General features: G+C 55.8%; 6 protein-coding genes across 6 annotated transcripts; 3 read left to right on the plus strand and 3 right to left on the minus strand.

The window, feature by feature from the left end:
* Positions 1-439: 439 nt before the first annotated feature.
* CHGG_02819 (uncharacterized protein) lies at positions 440-1,644 on the plus strand (the record flags this gene model as incomplete). The annotated part of the gene is made up of 2 exons (XM_001229334.1): positions 440-922; positions 1,009-1,644. 2 exons carry the CDS (start codon positions 440-442, stop codon positions 1,642-1,644), a joined length of 1,119 nt encoding a protein of 372 aa, XP_001229335.1.
* A 992-nt stretch (positions 1,645-2,636) lies between these two features.
* Positions 2,637-6,360, minus strand: CHGG_02820 (uncharacterized protein; the record flags this gene model as incomplete). Its single annotated transcript, XM_001229335.1, has 4 exons — positions 2,637-3,137; positions 3,191-5,070; positions 5,230-5,947; positions 6,001-6,360. The coding sequence occupies 4 exons, from the start codon at positions 6,358-6,360 to the stop codon at positions 2,637-2,639; spliced, it is 3,459 nt and encodes a 1,152-aa protein (XP_001229336.1).
* A 1,722-nt stretch (positions 6,361-8,082) lies between these two features.
* Positions 8,083-9,856, minus strand: CHGG_02821 (uncharacterized protein; the record flags this gene model as incomplete). Its single annotated transcript, XM_001229336.1, has 4 exons — positions 8,083-8,214; positions 8,278-8,695; positions 8,765-8,850; positions 8,909-9,856. The coding sequence occupies 4 exons, from the start codon at positions 9,854-9,856 to the stop codon at positions 8,083-8,085; spliced, it is 1,584 nt and encodes a 527-aa protein (XP_001229337.1).
* Positions 9,857-12,473: 2,617 nt separating this feature from the next.
* CHGG_02822 (uncharacterized protein) lies at positions 12,474-13,544 on the plus strand (the record flags this gene model as incomplete). Its single annotated transcript, XM_001229337.1, has 1 exon — positions 12,474-13,544. One exon carries the CDS (start codon positions 12,474-12,476, stop codon positions 13,542-13,544), a length of 1,071 nt encoding a protein of 356 aa, XP_001229338.1.
* Positions 13,545-14,230: 686 nt separating this feature from the next.
* CHGG_02823 (uncharacterized protein) lies at positions 14,231-16,045 on the minus strand (the record flags this gene model as incomplete). Its single annotated transcript, XM_001229338.1, has 6 exons — positions 14,231-15,154; positions 15,205-15,300; positions 15,510-15,606; positions 15,751-15,835; positions 15,901-15,934; positions 16,013-16,045. The coding sequence occupies 6 exons, from the start codon at positions 16,043-16,045 to the stop codon at positions 14,231-14,233; spliced, it is 1,269 nt and encodes a 422-aa protein (XP_001229339.1).
* Positions 16,046-17,435: 1,390 nt separating this feature from the next.
* On the plus strand, positions 17,436-18,713 carry CHGG_02824 (uncharacterized protein; the record flags this gene model as incomplete). The annotated part of the gene is made up of 3 exons (XM_001229339.1): positions 17,436-17,554; positions 17,616-17,694; positions 17,763-18,713. The coding sequence occupies 3 exons, from the start codon at positions 17,436-17,438 to the stop codon at positions 18,711-18,713; spliced, it is 1,149 nt and encodes a 382-aa protein (XP_001229340.1).
* Positions 18,714-18,794: the final 81 nt, after the last annotated feature.

The following is an 18,794-nucleotide window of genomic DNA, read 5'->3' on the forward strand; positions in this document are numbered from 1 at the left end:
GTTGCTAAAAGGCAGACAAAGGCTGCCTAGTCGACTTCCTCTGGCTGGAGAGTCACGGCGGTAGGTTAAATAAATAACAGGCACCTGCCTAGGTACAAGATAGTCTGTTAACGACTCGTGACGGATTGGGTGACAGATATGGATCACAGCCCAGACCGCGGCTTGTGGGGCTGCTTGTTGACTGGCATTTGCAGCCGTTCATCCAGCTCAGCTGCCAAGACGAGACGCAAAGAGCTGAGTGAGACCTGTGGTGTTTTCTGCCCAGTAACTCCGCCTAAATGTGTAATGGATTCTGGGCGAGAAAGGAGGCGCCAAGAGGCCTGAAGAACAACATCATCAGCTCTTGACTTGTTGTTTGTCTATCACCCTCCATCACCAATTGATAACTTAATTCTGCCAAAACGATCTTCTAGACTCAGTAAGACCACCAGAAATCACAATGGCACCCGAAAAGAAGCCGATTCTCGGCTCCGTTATGGTCATTGGCGGTTGCGGATTCCTAGGCCACCACGTTGTCCGTGTCTTGCTCCGAGACTACAACTGCTCTGTGTCGGTTATCGACTTGCGTTGTACTCGCAACCGGAGGCCCGAATCCGATGGCGTTTCGTACCACGAAGCCGACATCACCGATGCCGCCAAGCTCGAGAGCATCTTTTCGCAAACCAAGCCCGATGTTGTGATCCACACCGCGTCACCCCCTGCGCAATCCAACGACAGCGTCTCCCATGCGCTATTCAAGAAGGTCAACGTGGACGGGACCGCCGCGGTGGTGAAGGCGTGCCAGCAGACGGGCGTCAAGGCCCTGGTGTACACGAGCTCAGCAAGTGTCATGAGCGACAACAGGAGCGATCTCATCAACGCCGACGAGCGGTGGCCGACGGTCCGTGGCAGCCAACAGAGCGAGTACTACTCAGAGACCAAGGTATGAGATCTCCATACCCAGAACCTAGCACCCAACACCCACCCAGCGCGCAACCCCCAACTGACCCATCGTCCTTCTGCGACCAGGCCGCCGCCGAAGAGCTCGTCCTCGCCGCCAACCGCGCCCCCGAAGCCCCCAATCTCCTTACCTGCTCCATCCGCCCCTCAGGCATCATGGGCGAGGGCGACACCATGGTCCTCTACCACCTAATCAACATCCTCCGGCAAGGCCGCTCCGGCGTACAAGTTGGCAACAACGACAACCTATTCGACTTCACATACGTGGAGAACGTCGCGCACGGGCACCTGCTCGCGGCCCGAGCCCTCCTCCTCACCGCCGCGTCCAAGACCATCCCCCTCGACACCGAGCGCGTAGACGGCGAAGCCTTCCTCATCACCAACGACAGCCCCGTGTACTTCTGGGACTTTGCGCGCGCTGTCTGGGCGGCGGCCGGGTCGCCGCACGGCACCGAGCACGTGCGCGTGCTGCCGCGCAGCGTCGGCATGGTGCTCGGCTACTGCAGCGAGTGGTTCTTCTGGGCCATTGGCAAGCCGCCCACCTTCAACCGCCAGCGCATCGTCTACAGCTGCATGACCCGCTACTACGACATCTCCAAGGCCAAGAAGCGGCTGGGCTACCAGCCCCTGGTGAGCTTGGAGGATGGCATCAAGCGGTCGGTGAAATGGACGCTGGAGCAGCAGGAGAGTGCCAAGAAGGCATGATTGGTGTGGTAGATGGAGGCGTTTATGCTGGAATCTCGGCGAGGTTTTGAGCGTCCATGTAATGTTAACGGGGAGTGAGAGTGCCATGTTTTGATACCTATGAGGGACATGTGGTTGAACAGGTTTTGTTTTTTCGTGTCTAATATAGTAATAGCAAATACGGCGTAGATGGGAGAAAGAGAGCGAGGGGTTATACGGAAACACGTCGAATAGAGCGCGCGCTTGATTTTCCCTTGACTCAAATGTCTGACTTTATCGGCCAGAACCTTCCTATGCTAGCTATGTGCCGATTGACCCAACGAGACGTCGTCCGCCACCGCCAATACCAAGCTTTGAATGCCAACAACTACTCCAAACAAGGGGGTGTCCGACGACTCCCAGCCCTCGGAACCCTCCCAGACAGAACGGAAAGGAACAAAGTCACCCGGGAAGTCGGTCTCATCCTCTGCGCCCCTCAATCCCCATTCCCTCTCTCTATTCACAGCCAGTTCCCAGTTTCTTATCCCTTCCCCCCCCCCTTCCCACCCCAACTTTCCCTCCACTATTTCCACCGGCCACAACGATCCCCGTATTCACATTCCGCCGCTGCCCGCACCACCCACCGGCAGCAGCACCGCAACCATCCCGAAAATATAAGCCAACATTGCCAGGAGGCCAGCCCGCTTAACGCGTCCACCCCGACTGGCACAACTCAAACATCGTGAAAATGGTATGAGATTTTTTTTCATGGCTGGATGAACGAAGCGAAGAAAAAAAAAAGTGTGAGTGTGTAAAAAAAAGCTCAAAATTAACGCCTCACAACCATGCTTGCTTTGCTTGCTCGCCTCGCAATCAACCAATAATGGTGCATGCAGAAACAAAAGAAAAAAAAGTACGCCGTCTACGCCGAGCCCGGTGATGAAAGTAACAGGCCAGAGAAAAAGAAGACTTTCAGTTCAGTCATACCGGGGTGGTAAAGTCGCGAAACCGTTGCTACCATCAGCAGCCGTGTGCTAGACGCTGCTGGTCGTCAACCCGCTATTCTGCCTCCCCCACCCCGAGTTGCGCCACTCTCTTTGCTGCTGTTGTGACTGTTGCTGCGGCGGCGGTTGCTGTTGTTGTGGCTGCGGTTGAAGTTGGCTACCGCCACGGCCGCTGCCGTCTGGCGTTGGGCCCCCTTGAGGGTCGAACTGACCGTACGGCGGCGCGTCGTATGGCCCTCGTTTCGGCGGCGGCGTCGCCGCGTGGGGTGGGCCGTAAGACATCGGCTCTTGAACTGGGCGGGCACTGCTCTCCTGCTGCCACTGGGACGGGTCGGTCTCTATCCGCCTGGGCGGTGGGCGAGTGGGGATTTCGTGCCGGCCGACGATTTCGGTGACTTCGGCATACTGTTGCGGGCCGAGCCTGTTTGCGGCCCGGTCAGAGAACTTCTTGAGGATTTCTTTGCTGGTCAGCTCCCCGGTGGAGTTGAACAACCCCTGGTCGCTCAGGATGTCGACAAGATCATCGGGAACCTAAACGACTGTTAATCTTCTTGAGTCGAGGCAAAAAGCACCAGTAGGCTTACCAAACACATCTCCCCGATGTTTGCTATCAACATCTCCACCACTTGAATCGCAAACATGGGCTCGTTATCAAAGCTGGACAGCTTATTCCTGTCGAATAAGACGTTGGGCGCGATGACAGTGGCCAGGTTTTTGATGTCCATTTTGGACCCCGACTCGTCATCGACTTGGTGAAACGACCCAACCCATTTCAGGAAACAAAATAGAATCTCCAAGGAGTCCCGGTTGGGTTTTGGGAGTAAGCAGCAAGTCAAATGGAGACAGCGCCGCATCTTTTGCTCGTCCTGGATCTTGGCAGCAGCCAGCCACAACCGGTAAAGCTTCTGTGTCATCAAGGGGTCCGGTAGGTCTCGGAGGTAACGCTTCAGCAGGGCGGCTACTTGGACGGCTTGGGTTGAGCTGAAGTCTACCTGCTCCTCCTTGTCGATCTTCTCCACGAGCTCGCCGAGCTTCTTGATGTTGCCGTTCTTACGGAAGACACCCTCCACGGAGAGGTCCATCTGTTTCATGGACGAGATGATATCGTCCACAACGGCGGGGATCCGCAGGGTGCCAGGTCCGACGCCGTCTGTGGATTCTGCGCCATCCCTCTCGATGATAACCTCCAAGGGCACGCCGAAAACCCCCTTCTTCTTAACGTTCTTGCGACCATCGTTCTTGAAAGCCTTGCCGATGTTCTTCCAGAAGTTGGCTGGCTTTTTGCTTTCAATGAAGCCAAGGAGTTCCTCAAGTGTGAACTCGGATTCCACCATGGGGTGCATGGTCAGGACGGCAAGATGCCTCACAATGAAGTATTCCAGCCCGGATAATTCAGAGAAATAGCGCCGGCTGCGCAAACCAGGCTGTCCGCCAGGAGCGCGAGACCCTGGCCCCTTGCCGTCTGAGAGGCTGCGCTGATGGCCGTTGCCGCCCACGGGTTCACCGGAGCCAAACTGAGGCTCGCCTGTTGTCGAACGGAAAAGCTCTTGTCCTGGGGGTGGGTAGGGCCGTTGTTGCTCTCTCGCTTGTTCCGCCGCGATAATCCGAGGGATGTCATCCAGCGTTATCGCATCCTGATTGGGCAACATTATGTCCTCTTCGTCGATAGGCCCCCTTTCCTCGACGATGGAAAAGTGCTTGTTAAAGCCGCCCTCCCCTTGGCCGCCGCCGGCCGACCCGGGGCGTGCGCTACTGCTTTCAGGTCCGTCCAGGATTCGCGATGTGCGGGCTTTCCTAAAGCTCGACGACAGGTGCTTGTCCAGACGGGTGCTCTTTAACCTCTTGACATCGTTGAGAGCGCTCTCATAAGACGACTCCCTGTGATGCCTAGGATACTGGCCCCCGTGTGGTCCTGATCGCCCTTCAGTCGGGCCTGAACCATCCCCATTCGGGTCATCCGAAAAACTAGGGATCGAGCCACTAGCCCGAAGGATCTCGAGGAGCCTGGCCAGCGCGACCTGGAGCAAAAAGACGTATTGTTGCAGCTTGGTAACATGCTCAAGCGGCGCCGCATTCGGCGGCGTGTTGGGTTCGCAGCTGCTGCAGAAGATCTTGGCATCATAGGGATTGAGGTGCGCATCCTGGAGGTTTCGCCCAAGCTCCTTGCCACATCGCGAGCAGTTGGCACATCCCAGGTGCCATCTCTTATCCTCGATCTTCGCACACTCGTCCTCGATCGGTTTCCGGCAAGACGCGCACTGGTCTGAATCATGGGCCGAGAGTCTCGACATGCCAGAGGTTAACTGCAGTGTGGTGGTGGAGTTGTCGTCCGCCTTGAGCGTCTCCAAGTCGTTGAGATCGCCCAAGAAGTGGTAGAGACCCTCCGCGTTCTTGCGCTCTTTCTCTATGCGGAGCGCTCCTTGGAGGCAAATCCGGATTAGGAGTTTGAGGTAATGAGCAAGACCTGTAACAAGGGTTAACAAATCCTGGGTGACGCCCGGTTTACGTGTAGCCCTGTCCTGCGTCTTGGACAATAGTGAGAAGAATGCCACAATCTTCTTGCAGAGGAGCTTGGCTTCTCGGCCATAAGCGAGAGCTACACGATCAAGTTAGCCGTCCGGACCTGCAGCGAAAGAGGGCTCATTCCTACAGTTCATCTCGAGATGGGCCATGGACCCATCGAGCCTATCGGCGGACCGGAAGAGAATGTCGACATGGAAGATAAACCTCTTGGCGACCATGACACCGTCGATATATGCGCCATTACTTACATGCAGCAGCATGTCTGATATGCAAGCGGCCGACGACTCCTCGAATGTTGACAGGACGCTCCATATCCGGTAAACCTTCTCTTCCATACGCTCCTCCTCTTCGCGGACAAGTTCGCGGCCAGCTGGGTCATCTGGGATTGGGGCGGGCACATCCTGGGGCGGGTTGAGGCGGACATTCCAAAACTTGTGGATCATGTAGCATTCAGGGTGCCAGTGCTGGTTCTGGCCGTTTCGGAAGATCTCGACGAACTGCTTAAGAATGGAGGCCTGACAACCGTTGCAGCGTTGGGCAAACTGGGTGGAGTAGTGGTAGTGGCAGTAGACCTGATCATCGTGTTCGTAGTAGCTGTCCTGGGCTCCAAACACGGTCGGGCACAGGGAACAAGTAAAGTGGTCGACGTGATACTTGCGCTCGAGGGCGGTGATGTAAGACCCCCGAAGTGCGCCGTTGCATTGGTGGCATAGCAACCCGAGTCGGCGGAAGTAGTCGGTCTCGCAGAGGGGGTACTGCCCTGTGCCATCTCCATCATCGGCTGGGAAGAATTTCGAGGCTACAATCTGGCCACAGTCCTGCACAGCCGTTAACAAAGGGAGCCAAAACAAACATGACTTAACGAACTCACCCGACACTTGAAGCAGTCCAAGTGGAATGTCCCATCCAGTGCACGCACAAACTGCCCCGTTAACGGCTCGCCACATTTCTTGCAAGTGCGCACCTGGCCACTGGCCGACCTAGAACCCCGTGGCCTCGACCCGTTCCTCTCCCCGCTGCGCCTCGACTCGGTGTCGGTATTCTCAGCGCTCAATGAGGGGGAGGCCGGCTGTCTCCCCCCCTGATTACCATGACCGCCATTGTGTCGGGGCAGAGCCGGCGTGAGATTGGAATGTTCTTGGTCCATCCGGTACGGGGGCTCACTACCACCGGGTGGATGGCCATGGCCCCAGTCACTGCCTGGGCTGCCGCCGTAATCGTATCCTGCCATGGTAGACTGATCCTCAATCCACCCACTTCTTGTTGATCACACCCACCATGTGGCCTTCTCTGTCTAGAACGCGACCGTAGCGAGGGACACGAGGTGGTGTGCACGTTTGGCGGCCGAGGCGAGAGTTGGAGGTCAGAAGCGGGGGTAGCTCGCTGAGCATCTAACTGGTAATTCGAAACCTAGAACACGGGTTGGCCAGCCTTAAACTCGAGGTAAAAGAGCGATGTCGGCACAGCGATTGTTTCCGGCCGAGGTCGAGGTTGAGAGAGCGATGCACTTGGTGCCGAGAGGCTGGGCAAGGTGAATGTGGATATGGGTTGAGGCTGAGGGGGATGGTGTTGAGGAAAGCCACTTGTCGCGGTCGGGTGCGGTCGAGTGCGGTCGAGTCTCGGCGTTGTGCGGCTGGCTGCGCTGTGGTGCTGTGGTACTGTGGTGCTGTGGGTGCGGCTTTGTCTGGGACCCGTCCACTCCTGCAGAGCGGGAAGCAAACCCAGGCGGAAAATGTATGCAAGCTCGTTCGGATGGTGCTTGCGGATACCAGTGCGCTCGAGTCGGGTTGAAGATGACAAGAGACGGAGATGTTCAGGAGGTCAAGGTTGTGCGATCCACTTCAAAGCCTGGGTCGGACAGCAGCGATCGGCAAGCCCCCGCCACGGCGGAGTGCTAATTTCCAGGCTTTGGCCAGCTTTGGTGGGTGGTCTTTAGTGGGCATTGGGCCCAAGAGGGAAGGAGTGAGGATGCGTGCCTAAAAACCGTTGGGCAAAAGAAAGGTTTAGTTAACCTGACACTTGGTGCAACCAGTGATAGACAACCCAAAGGCACAAAATTTGGTTATTTTTCTATTTGCGTCCCATTCTCATTTTGTAGACTTCCCAGACATTTGACAGCATGGATCGACTCGAACCCATGCAGGTATGGAGCGAGGAGAAGGTGAAATCGAGGCACAGCCCAGTGCTTTTATTATTAGGCCCTGGAAGCACACCACGGGCCAGGGAAGCTTTGTCCCCTCCTTCTGTCCGCGAGCTTGGAGGTTCCCCTGTCACCATGGAGCGGATGGGGAGATTGCCAGGTTCGTAGCCAAGCAAGGGACAAAAAAAAGAGTGATTCATTGTTTCTCGAGACTTTGTCGAAGGGTCAAGATGGGGCAGTATCCGACATCACCGAAAAACCGGGTAAAGAAAGCATCGGTAATCTGTAACCTACTACTTATTTGATAGCTGGTTTCCAACCTTTTCACTCTTATTTCTCCTTATCAGATCGTCGGCCCGGTAATAACAGGAAACCGACTTTTCAACCACAGACCAATGTCAACCTTAGCGCATCTCATAAGCAAATTTTATGTAGCGGGAACTGGGTTCAGTGTCAATCATCCGGCAGGTGCGATGATGAGCAGCTTCTTGAATTCCCCTTACATCAAACAAACCCTGGGTTGAAACTGCCCAGCTTGAACCTTTTCTTCTCAGAACCTACAACTGAATATCACTCGCTCGCTCTACCTATCACAAACATCCCACATGCCCGAATTTCAACGGAACCTAATGAAGCCATGTAGTCTGGACGCGGATACTAAACAATAACCATACTGCAACTCACCTTATCCCCAAGATGAACTCCAACCAAATGCAACTTGTAAATCGGCTACCCGAAGCCATTCGCGTTCATTCGACACACAGCCCACGTGGCCGTGGTAGCTTGCATCAAACTCCCTTGTTTCCCAACGGCCTAGTTAACCAGCTTTCTTAGTCTCCTCTCGATAATCTCTCTCCCGCCCAAGGTATCCCAAACACGGTGAGGTGCATCGTCCACAATGTCCCAATTCTCCAGGTTTGTGGTGAGATGGCTCAGATCCCGTTGCTATTTCCGTATCAGTCAAGTCGGTCCAATGCCAGGGTTCAAACGGCGATGCTGATCACCAACCTTGTTCTCCCAGTCCCTGTCCTTACGGATTTGGTGGCCTGAACTGATCACCACGAGCGGTGTATCCTTATCCTGGATGGCACGGCTGGAGACCACATCTCGCTTGGTGAGCGACTCTGCCACGAGACTCTCTTGGAGTTTGGCAAAGATGGTGGTTCCGGACTGATACGAGGAACGGCCCCAAACCCGGTCCACGGCCCGCCTACCCCTGAAAATGGCACCCAGGATACGATCAATCCCGCAAGGCGAAATGACGCCCCGGATCCAAAGGAGGAAGCCGCGCCCAGGGCTGCCGGTACGGGCGAGGAGGTCCTCGTGGAGAGGATCAATCATGAGGATGCCTCGCACCTGATCGCCATGGCGGGAACTGAAGACACGCGAGTACAAGGACCCGATACCAGCGCTGGCGAGTATCCAACTGTGGTCGACCGGTTTGTTAGCTTCTACTCTTTCCCACCAGCCGTGTCCCAGATCATTCATCACTTACGGCCCTTCTTCTCCAGCTCGGGTGAGTGTTTCGCTCAGGCCGTCCGAAGCGATACTCGCCGAGAACGGGGATGGCGCGGTATCACTCTAGCCCCATGTGTTAGCAGACTGTGATACTTGGAAAGCAACGCGGCCACCAACTTACCCATGCCATACCCGGACGGTCAGCAAAACAGAACCGAGTGATGGATCCGTTCTTGACGGCGTTTTCCGCAAACTGCCATAGACCACGCTCCACCGGATCCTCGCCCCCTTCGAACAGTACCGTGGTCGACCTCGCCCCAGCCGCGTCGGTTTTGTTGCCATAGCAGAACAGATGGATTTGATATCTATCGCCGTCCACCCAATACCGCTCGCCAGGAGGTGGGAGACCGACGTCGATGGCCCGCAACGTCAACGTGAGCGTCATAAGCCCCACGATACATATCATGGCGACCAGCACAACTGTCGATAAGGTGACCTCGGCCCATTCTAACACTGTGCGCCTGCTCTCCGGGCGACCGGTCAAGCGCTCTTCCTCCTCAGCCTTGGCCCATTGCACTGTTCGGTCGGCGGCCACGAACCAGGCCGCCATCAGCGCGGCCCAGATGACGCTGGCGATGCCGACCCAGATCTCGGCGTGTCGCAGCCCCGGAACCGCCAGGATCATGACGGCGTCAACAAGCAGCACAACCGCGTTGACAATGCCAAATATCCTCGCCAGCCTGCTGGGGACGGAGAAAAACAGCAGCGTGACAATCAAGGTAAGGAGCGCGAGCGAGGCATAGTCGAAAGCGAAGAAGGGAGATCCCCGGACATGCAGGCCGGGGGGCGTGATGAAGACCGAGACGACCATCAACACCCACCAGACAAAGGTGATGACGGTCAGGGCGACAGTGATCCAGCGGACAAAGCGCACGGTCCAGAGGTTGTACGGCGAAACAGCGGGGTCGTCGGGCGAGAGATACGGCGTGCTATGGATGCGGTTCGGCAGGAGCCGTGTGTGCTCGTCCACCCGGGTGTCCGGCCGGGTGTCCTCAGAGGACCGGCCCGGGGGCGAGCTCCGCCCGGCCCGATCCTCGTCGGTCTCATGCTGGTTCCAGAACCCTTTCATGGTTTCGGATGTCTCAGACGGTATGACGTCAAGTGCGAGATGCTGTGCATCTAGTATGAACTAGTACACGACCGATCTGGGAGAAACGAAAGCTGTAAGTTGATGTGTCCGAGCCGAGGAATTTATCGCTGTTTTCAGTTTTGAATCCTGCTCTTAGTATTCCTCCATCGTCTCCCTTTTTCTTGAGCATTCCGGGTTGCAGACAATTTGCCTCGGTTTTGCGCCGGACCTCAACTACTATCAAAGACGTCATGGCTCGGCAAGTTGCGATGGCAGCCCGGACTCATTGGTCGAAGGGCCGGAGCAAAAGCGGCAGATCGCCCATCAAACGGGCCACATGGTCTCCTTTTTCTTTCACTCCGCGGGGATCCCATGGAAAATATATGTCTTTCCTAGTCTTTTTGGGATTTTTTTTTCTTCAACTACGAATGGTTGAGTCATTGCCGAATACCGACAATCGCATTGTTCCTCCGTCTGTTCGTACATTTGCTAAGGTACTTCGTACTCCGTCCAATGGCAACATCTCGGCAAACTCGGGTCTCCAAGCGGAGCTACCCCGAAAGCACTCCACCATCGAGGGATCTCCCGCCTTGCTTATTGTCCAAGCAAGCAAGTGTCAAGCTGCACCTTAACATACGAGAAATGGCCCCCCTCACAAGTGGCTTGAGCAAGCACTCGATACAAGAGTCGTTGAATTCCCAACCCTTTTCTAGTTACTCGACCCTCCATAGGGGAAGCTACTCAGAGAATCTGACGCCGCCCCCGGGGCTCTATATACCGACCTAGACCCCGACGACGACGAGGTCTGTCCTTCGAACACGCCCGCCGATTGCCCGCTGTACCGTTTCTTCCTCCGGTCAGCTGCCTTCCTCCGCGCCATCGCTTCCGGGGTGGGCCCGGATGCGGGCCGGATGGCATCCGCGGGGATCTGGCCGATCGGGGCTTGCAGCTTTGCGTGCGGCGGCTCCGTGTCGTGCGGCGAGATGCCTGCTTTTTTGAAGGCTTCTTTGCGGTATTGCCGGAAGGCCTGGGCGGAGGGTTCCGTGGTGGCGAGCCAGCTGGCGAGTTTTTGAGCTTTGCTGGAGAGCCATGACTCTCTTTTGTTGGTGGGGTGTTTTGCTGCTTTCTGCCCGGCTGCCGGTGCCGTGGTTTTGTGGCCGTCTGTTGGAGCGAGCTCTGCATTGGGGTTTGAGCCTGGGGCGTCTGTTGGGTCCATGGCTAGGTAGGCAATGACTTTGGGATGCTCGTCAAAGGGGGTTTTGTTGTTATGAGTCCCGGCATCGGTTTAACCCTCGGATAACGTAGCATAGGAGAGCCAGTCCCGGATTGACGTCTTGTGGGCTCGTGGGCTTACAAGACGGCCATATCGAAGCAAAAACGGCACATAGTCGAGTCAGATATCTAGCGGGCAGCCCGCGAGGAAGGGGCCCAGCTTGACCGCCTGCTCAGACCAAGAGCTAAGGCTATCATGTGTGAGAAAATGTCTGACTTGCGAAGCAGTGGAGAGTGACATACTTGGTTTGAGGACGGGGTGAATTTCACCCTGGAGACACAATCGACGAGCGGATATCTTTCTGCGAAACAAAGTGGGAATCGGAAGAAACAAGCAAAGCCATGATGATGCTGCACCTTGAGGAACGGCAAACCGGATCCCGCCTTTTGCGTAGGCTCTTCAGCTGCATGAGTCGATGCATGGCAGGGATCGCGCTGTACGCTAGGGTCTGCTTCTGGAAGCCCGGAAGCTTGGTTAACCTCCAAAACTAGTTTATCTATTGGATAGAACGAGCACATGGCATGACCAAGCAAGCCTTCGACCCTTGCCTTGCATAGTTAGGCACTGCTGCTAGTTTCCGAGACATTCGAGAACACGAGGGCAGCATAATACATAGCGAGAGCGAGCAGAAATCGAAACATTGAGCTTGGCACGCCCTGTGACAGACTTCTAATTTTACAGAATAGTACGAACAGTGAGCGTTGTCCGCGGTATGTACAACAACTTGGGGGTTGTGTGGTATTCACCGAAGCAACCAAGGTCTCAGATAGTTAATGTTTGCCTGCGGAAGACTAGTTGTACTTGTAAGAATATGTGGGATAATAATATTGTGGAGATACGAATACTACGTACCGCCTTTCGTATATCCCGCGGCTTTTGTCCTTTGAGTTTTGGGGCGTTCCAATATTTCTTGGAAGCGAAAGCTGCTGGCCCAGGTTTCCATTCCAAAGCGCTCGGGCGGGGCCAAGGCGGGGCCAAGGCGGCAGGCGGAAGGCATGGAAGCTCAAGGCAAGCAGGTCAGGTATGCAGGCATGGAAACAAAGGAAAGCTGTTGCGCCAAGCCGAGCTTGACAATGAGGCCCATAGAAAGAAGCAACCTTGACATTTGATTCGCGAACAGTCAAGGCAACAAGGGGCAATGATCGGGTGGCGGGGTCAGCCCAGCAATGGAAGCTTCACCCCACTCGAGGTTCCCACTCCGGCACGTGTCCGGGTCGCTGTCCGTCCATTGCCATGGCCATCTCTTTGTCATGATCAGCTCTTTGCCACGCCGTTTTCATGCACCTTTCTTCCAGCGCAATCATGTGTTAACACCAACCACATACACGAATAACAGCTCAAACCATGCCGGGCATTACGATCACCACCAAACTTCCACCGCGGACAGCAGAGGCCGGGACAACGCCTCCATGCCAGGCTTCAGCCTCGTCGCGACAGCAATCGCCATCGCGCCCCCATGTCAGCCCTATCACTCCGACTCAAGAATCGACAGAGTTTATGGGCTCCCGTCCGGCCCACCCCGCCCCAACAACGGCACAGAGCACATTACCAGACTTTGCGGCCGGCCGGCCAGTCTTCACACACACAACCCAGACCGATCAAGTCGGCATGACGCCGCCACCAGCGCAACCCATCGACTTCGAGTCAAACCCGGACGTGCTCGCTCTCAAGAGCGCGATATCAATATTACAACTCCAACGCGCCCGCGCGACTGCCGATGTCCAGTTACTAAGTCGCGCCAAGGACGCGGCGCTTGCCAACCCGGAAGCCTTCACCGCTGACCTGGTAAGCGGGAGGGTGCGCATGGAAGGCGATCCCCTAACATCGGGGAGGATGCGGAGCGCGAACGGGGGCCCAGCAGAAAACGACTCCGAATCCGAATCCGACTCCGACGCCGACTCTCACCCCGCCGACCAAAACGGCGACGGCACCCGCCAGCAGGTCACACCCGAATCCGAGTTCAAAACCGACAGCCGCACCACCCCGACATCACCAACAACAACAACAACAACGACGACGAACGGCGCCGAAGGTTCGAACCAAAGAAGCCACCACCCCTCATCATCATCCGCATCATCATTAGCACCAGGAACAGCGTCAGCACCTGCCTGGCAAACCCTTCCCAAGCCCCAGACCGTCGTGCGCTGCCCGCCCATCAACTGGGCACAATATGGCGTGGTGGGCGAGTCGCTCGACAAGCTGCACGCGGAGCAGGTGGCGGCGCCGACGCCCGGCGCGCCCATGGCCCTGGGCCAGGGCGGGGCCTACGCGTTCAAGGCTGGTGCCGCCGCCGCCGGCGGTGGTGGTGGCGGTGGTGGTGGTGGCGAGCCGGCACGGCGGTTGAACGGGGTCGCGGCGCCATATAACCCGATGAAGGATAAGGTGGAGAAGAAGGGGAGGGGTGGGAAGCGATGAGGGCGCACCCTCTCATCCTCTCACCTCATCTACCTTCGCAGATATATTGGGTGGTTTCTTTGAGTGTTTATAAATGGGATGGCATGATGATAGTTATAAATGGGATGGGGTGGCATGATGCCATGTGTTGACGAGCAAGAGAGTCAGCATGGATGAACAGCATAGCAGCGGCGTTTTGCGGTGTGACTTGAATCTCGGAATTCATCTGGTTATAGTTACGAGATCACACACAAGATCATACAAGGACCATACATAATAAAATCACACTCGGTATTAAGAATAGTTAGCGTCGTTGGTGTTGGTGTGTCATGGACAAGTCGGGCACGACAATCTCGGTACACGGTCCAGGAAGGTTTACATCCGTACAAGAAAAAGGTATCTACACGCCGTCTCCTCACCGAGCGAAGTTTATGTAAGGGGGAAAGCCTCGAGCGCGTTCTTCCAGCAGGAAACCAGGCCGTTGAGTATCATCACATTCCGTAAAAGCAAACCGAACACCCAGACTCGTGAACTCCACCCCGGCTACCTTAACCCTGCCTGTTTCCCCTTAGCCATGTCCGAACGCCGAACGGCTTGGTTTGGATTCCCGTGGACCCAACAAGCTGATGCCATGCGTGAAAAAAAAAAAGGATCGAAATCAAAGAGAAATCTGCATGTGGGCGAGCTCGGCGCTCATCTAGAAGTCCCTACCGATTGGTTAGTGACACTGCCGTGGCCTTCCGGGTTGAATAGACATACTCCATGGACTGCTGGACCGACCGCCGCAGGCGCCGGTTGTACACACGTCGATCCTCGGGCGAACCCCAATACAGCTTGAACGCCTCGGGGTGGACGAGCGTCCTAGGGTCGTACGGAGGGTGGTCCTCTTCCAAGGCCTCGATGATGGCCTCGATATGCGTCTTGACGTCCTCCCGCCGGCTGGACGGCACCACATAGCAAGGTGTGCCGTCCGCAGCAATCCTGTGGTGGAATAGACGTGTTTCGAACTTGATCCGTGGCTGCTCCTCTGGGAACCGAGGACTGAAAAACAGCCTCGCCCTGAACAAGCCGCCGTCGAGATTCGTCATGGGCTTTCCGAAGTACGTCAGAACCCAGTCGAAGGGGTTGCCATCAACCAACTCAAGGTTGTGCGCGGTGCCGGAACGCTTGAAGAACTCGACAATCTGCTCGAACTGTCTCTGAAGGTTGACCGCGACGGTTGTATCCTTAGACTTCGCCGCAAGCCCCTCCACTGCCCAAGCTTCGGTTTCCGCGTCCAAGGCCTTCTTGATGCCTTGCAGCCGACGCTCGAGTTCACCGTAGTTGAATTTCCCCTCCATTGTATTGTTGGAGCCCTCGAAGGGCATCCGCACAAACATCGTGCCATCCTTCACTTCCGACATTCCCTTTTTGATGGTAGCGAGGTAGGAATCGTAGTACCACAGGAATCTGCGCTTGCATAGATCCTTGAACGGCTCGAATGGAGTGCTGGATTCGTCTTCGATGGTGTCCATGTCCAGGTCATAGTCATCCTTCGTGGCCGCGGGGGCCGTAACGGCACCGTCAAGCCCGATCTTGAGATATTCCTCCAGGCGCTGAATGACGGAGACTCTGAGTGTCTCGTGACGGATCTGCAGATTGGTCAGCCTCACGGGCTCCGGATCGTTGTGGGTTGTAGCACCTTCTGCACGTAGTCCTTCTGGTTCTTCTTGTCGGAGGTCTCGTTGGCATCTTCAAAGCCGGGCTCGTTCTCGTAGGGGTTCGAAGACATCAGGCTCTGGATGGAGAGCAGGATAGATTCCAGGCCCTGTGCGGCAGACCACTCCTCTCCTCGCTCACCCCGCCATGTTCTACTCTAGATTAGCCTCCTGCTCGAGGAATGACCGTATGTAAGTCGCGATTACGGAACGTCGATTACCCTAGAATTGATCTACGGCCCAGTCAGTCTGCATGTCGCCCTCAGGTAACAGGTGGGGTTTCACATACAGGCATACTCTGCCATTGGCATAGATGTTGGGATTGAACCTGCACCGACCCCCGTTCGTCGTGATCGCGGTGACCTGCGGCGACTTCCTCGGATATTCTAAACAGATCGTCAGTATCCTCACCCGGATGTCGACCTTTCTCGTGTGGGTCGTGTACCTTTGTTGAATTTGAACGCAAACTACCGACATATTAGCAAGCCAAACCAATTCCGATTAATGAACACCCTGTTACCTCAAAGAACCCGAATTCATAGGGCGTCTCGTGCGGTCCGATGATAAGCGCCTTGACATTTCGAACATCGATATCGCGACAGGCAACGGCGAGTGCTGAGAAAGTAATGTTAGAAGGAATGTTGGAATATCCGGCCCGGGGGGTATGCTCTGGGGCTTACAAAGGTCCGAATTCTTCTGGAGCTCGCTCAACTCCTACGATCGGGACGGCATCGCCATCATGGGTCAGCCCATACAACCCCGCGCAAGCAGAGGGGGACAACAGCGACCCACCTTCGTGATTCGGAATACGGACTGGTCCGCCATTGCTGCAGTTCGCCGATTATTTCCTGTGAAAAGGAAGTATACTTCATGGACCACTGAAAGGAATCGTTCACTGTTTTAGGGAAGAATGGCGCAAAGAGAGTCGTGGTCTGGCGAGGAAGAGGGCTAGGTTCGAAGAGGAGGGCGGCGGGCATTTGATGGAAGGCTGAGGCACTGAGGGCCGTGGCGGGGCCCGATGAATGAAGGCGGACCCTCCTGGCCGGGCTAGCAAGGGCCTCAACACAGTGCAGCTTTAGGCTGCAAACCTTCCTCCTCACCATACACAATGTGTGGGGCACTGTGAACAGCGCCTGGGGCGGCACAAGAGCGGCGACTTACATCCAATGCTGCCTATGGACAGGACCAACAAAACAACGCTGTTCTTCAATTTGCCAACGAGCGTTCGATAACTGACCCATCAAACCACCCAAGCCCCGTTTGCCATGCCACGAGTGCTCAATAATGTTTTGGATTTCTGATCTGTACAAAGGAGGCAACGGCTCATTCAACACTTCCTGATGATAGTCGTCCAGTTTCGGACATCACGGTCATGCAGCTTCAAATTAGGTGGATGTGACCGGTATGTGTTTGTCATTTGCTCCTATGGACATGCTGCAAAATCCCTGACGGCACATGTGCACATCGTGCAGCTGTCACAAAACTGCATACCTTAGTACCTACCTACCTGTAGACAAGGTATGGACCTCTCAAAGTTCAGGTGAGGTTGGGTTGCGTTAAGCGGGCCTGCAGACCTGGGTGGGTTCGAAGCTTTCCTCACATTTGACGACGCAGGGTTTTCGGGTACAGAAAACGATTGGAGCATCTGAGCACAAAATTAAAAGAGAGGTACCTGGTACCTCAAGATATGTTCCATGCCTCAACTTCCAAGACCATGGTGGGACGAACCACCTAAGTCCGGCTTGGAGATCGAAATCCTTGGTCCCTGTTCCATGGAGCACCTAAGGTCGAAAGAGATATGAGTGATCATATTGCAAATGAAGCTCTCAAATAAGAATAAAAAATAGGGTATCTGAGGCGGCTTTGAGGAAGGCCGAGGGGATGAGATAACTACAACACCCATGCATTTCACCCTTCTCCGATGCTTTGCAGGACCTACCTAGGTCCATTGGGGATGGAAGTGGTGTTTGGAAGGCTGGTGGGGCATCCATCTTCAGCCCTTGTGCAGAGGAGAGGGGCGGCTGACATGGCGCCGGGCTGGCGCGCTAACTCCCGCCAGAAACCCGGCGCGTCTTCCATCAAAATCGACGCGTAAAGTGCCTGCACCGACAGCCAGCAAGACCGCAACAAGGGGATTTTCACAACCAAAATACTTCAGTATCCAATATTACCTACCTCCTAGCGATCCTAGCTCAAACGCTATTCGCGAACTGCCATGTCAAACTTCTTCGACCTCAAGGCCCGAAAGGCGGCGGCTGCTAATGGGACGACATCGAGCAGCACAGAAAAGCAGAAAAGCGAAACCACGAGGGTACAGCCTTGGGTCGAGAAATAGTACGCCACTACTGCGACTCTATTCCTGGCTACATGGGATGTGCTGACTGATTCCATCTAGTCGACCCAAGACACTCAGCGATGTGACAGCCCAAGACCACACCATCACCGTCCTCGAACGGACGCTCCAAGCCTCCAACGTAGGTACTCCTCTTACCCCCACCCACCTTACCCATCAACCAGCTAACACCATCCCCAACCCAACCAGCTTCCACACATGCTCTTCTACGGCCCTCCCGGCACAGGCAAAACCTCGACCATCCTCGCGCTCGCCAAGGAGCTCTACGGCCCGGAGCTAATGAAGTCGCGCGTGCTGGAGCTCAACGCGTCGGACGAGCGGGGCATCTCGATCGTGCGGGAGAAGGTCAAAGACTTTGCGCGCACGCAGCTGACCAACCCGCCGGCGGGCTACAAGACGCGGTACCCGTGCCCGCCCTTCAAGATCATCATCCTGGACGAGGCCGACAGCATGACCCAGGACGCCCAGAGCGCCCTGCGCCGCACCATGGAGACGTACAGCAAGATCACGCGGTTCTGCCTGATCTGCAACTATGTGACTCGCATCATTGACCCGCTGGCGAGTCGCTGCAGCAAGTTCCGCTTCAAGAGCCTCGACCAGGGCAATGCCCGCCGCCGGCTGGAGGAGATTGCGCGGTTGGAGGGGGTGCCCATCGAGGACGCGGCCGTGGATGCGCTTATCAAGTGCAGCGATGGTGATTTGAGAAAGGCGATTACCTTCTTGCAGAGTGCCGCTCGGTTGGTGGGTGCCAGCGCCTCGGTGGCTGGCGGCGAGGATGGTGAGGCGATGGATGTGGACAAGATGGTGACGGCCAAGGTTGTGGAGGATATTGCTGGTGTGATCCCAGACAGTACGATCCAGGCGCTGGTCCAGGCAATGCGACCGCGGGCTGCTGGCGAGACGTACCAGGCAATTGCCAAGGTGGTGGAGGAGATGGTTGCCGATGGGTGGAGCGCCGGGCAGACTATGACACAACTCCATTCGGCTGTTGTCTACGACGAGACGATTCCCGATATCCAAAAGAACAAGATCGTTATGGTCTTTTCTGAGACCGACAAGAGGCTGGTGGACGGAGCGGATGAGCACCTCTCGATATTGGATCTTGCACTTCGCATCTCGGGGATTATGGCGGGGCGGTAATGGGAGCTGTAGAAAGGAAGGGGAAAAGGTGCTCGGTCATATCAAAGGCGTTACGGAGCAGGCAAAGGAATAAATGGGGTG

Source organism: Chaetomium globosum, genomic scaffold, assembly GCF_000143365.1.
Source record: "Chaetomium globosum CBS 148.51 scaffold_2 genomic scaffold, whole genome shotgun sequence".
NCBI lineage: Eukaryota > Fungi > Ascomycota > Sordariomycetes > Sordariales > Chaetomiaceae > Chaetomium > Chaetomium globosum.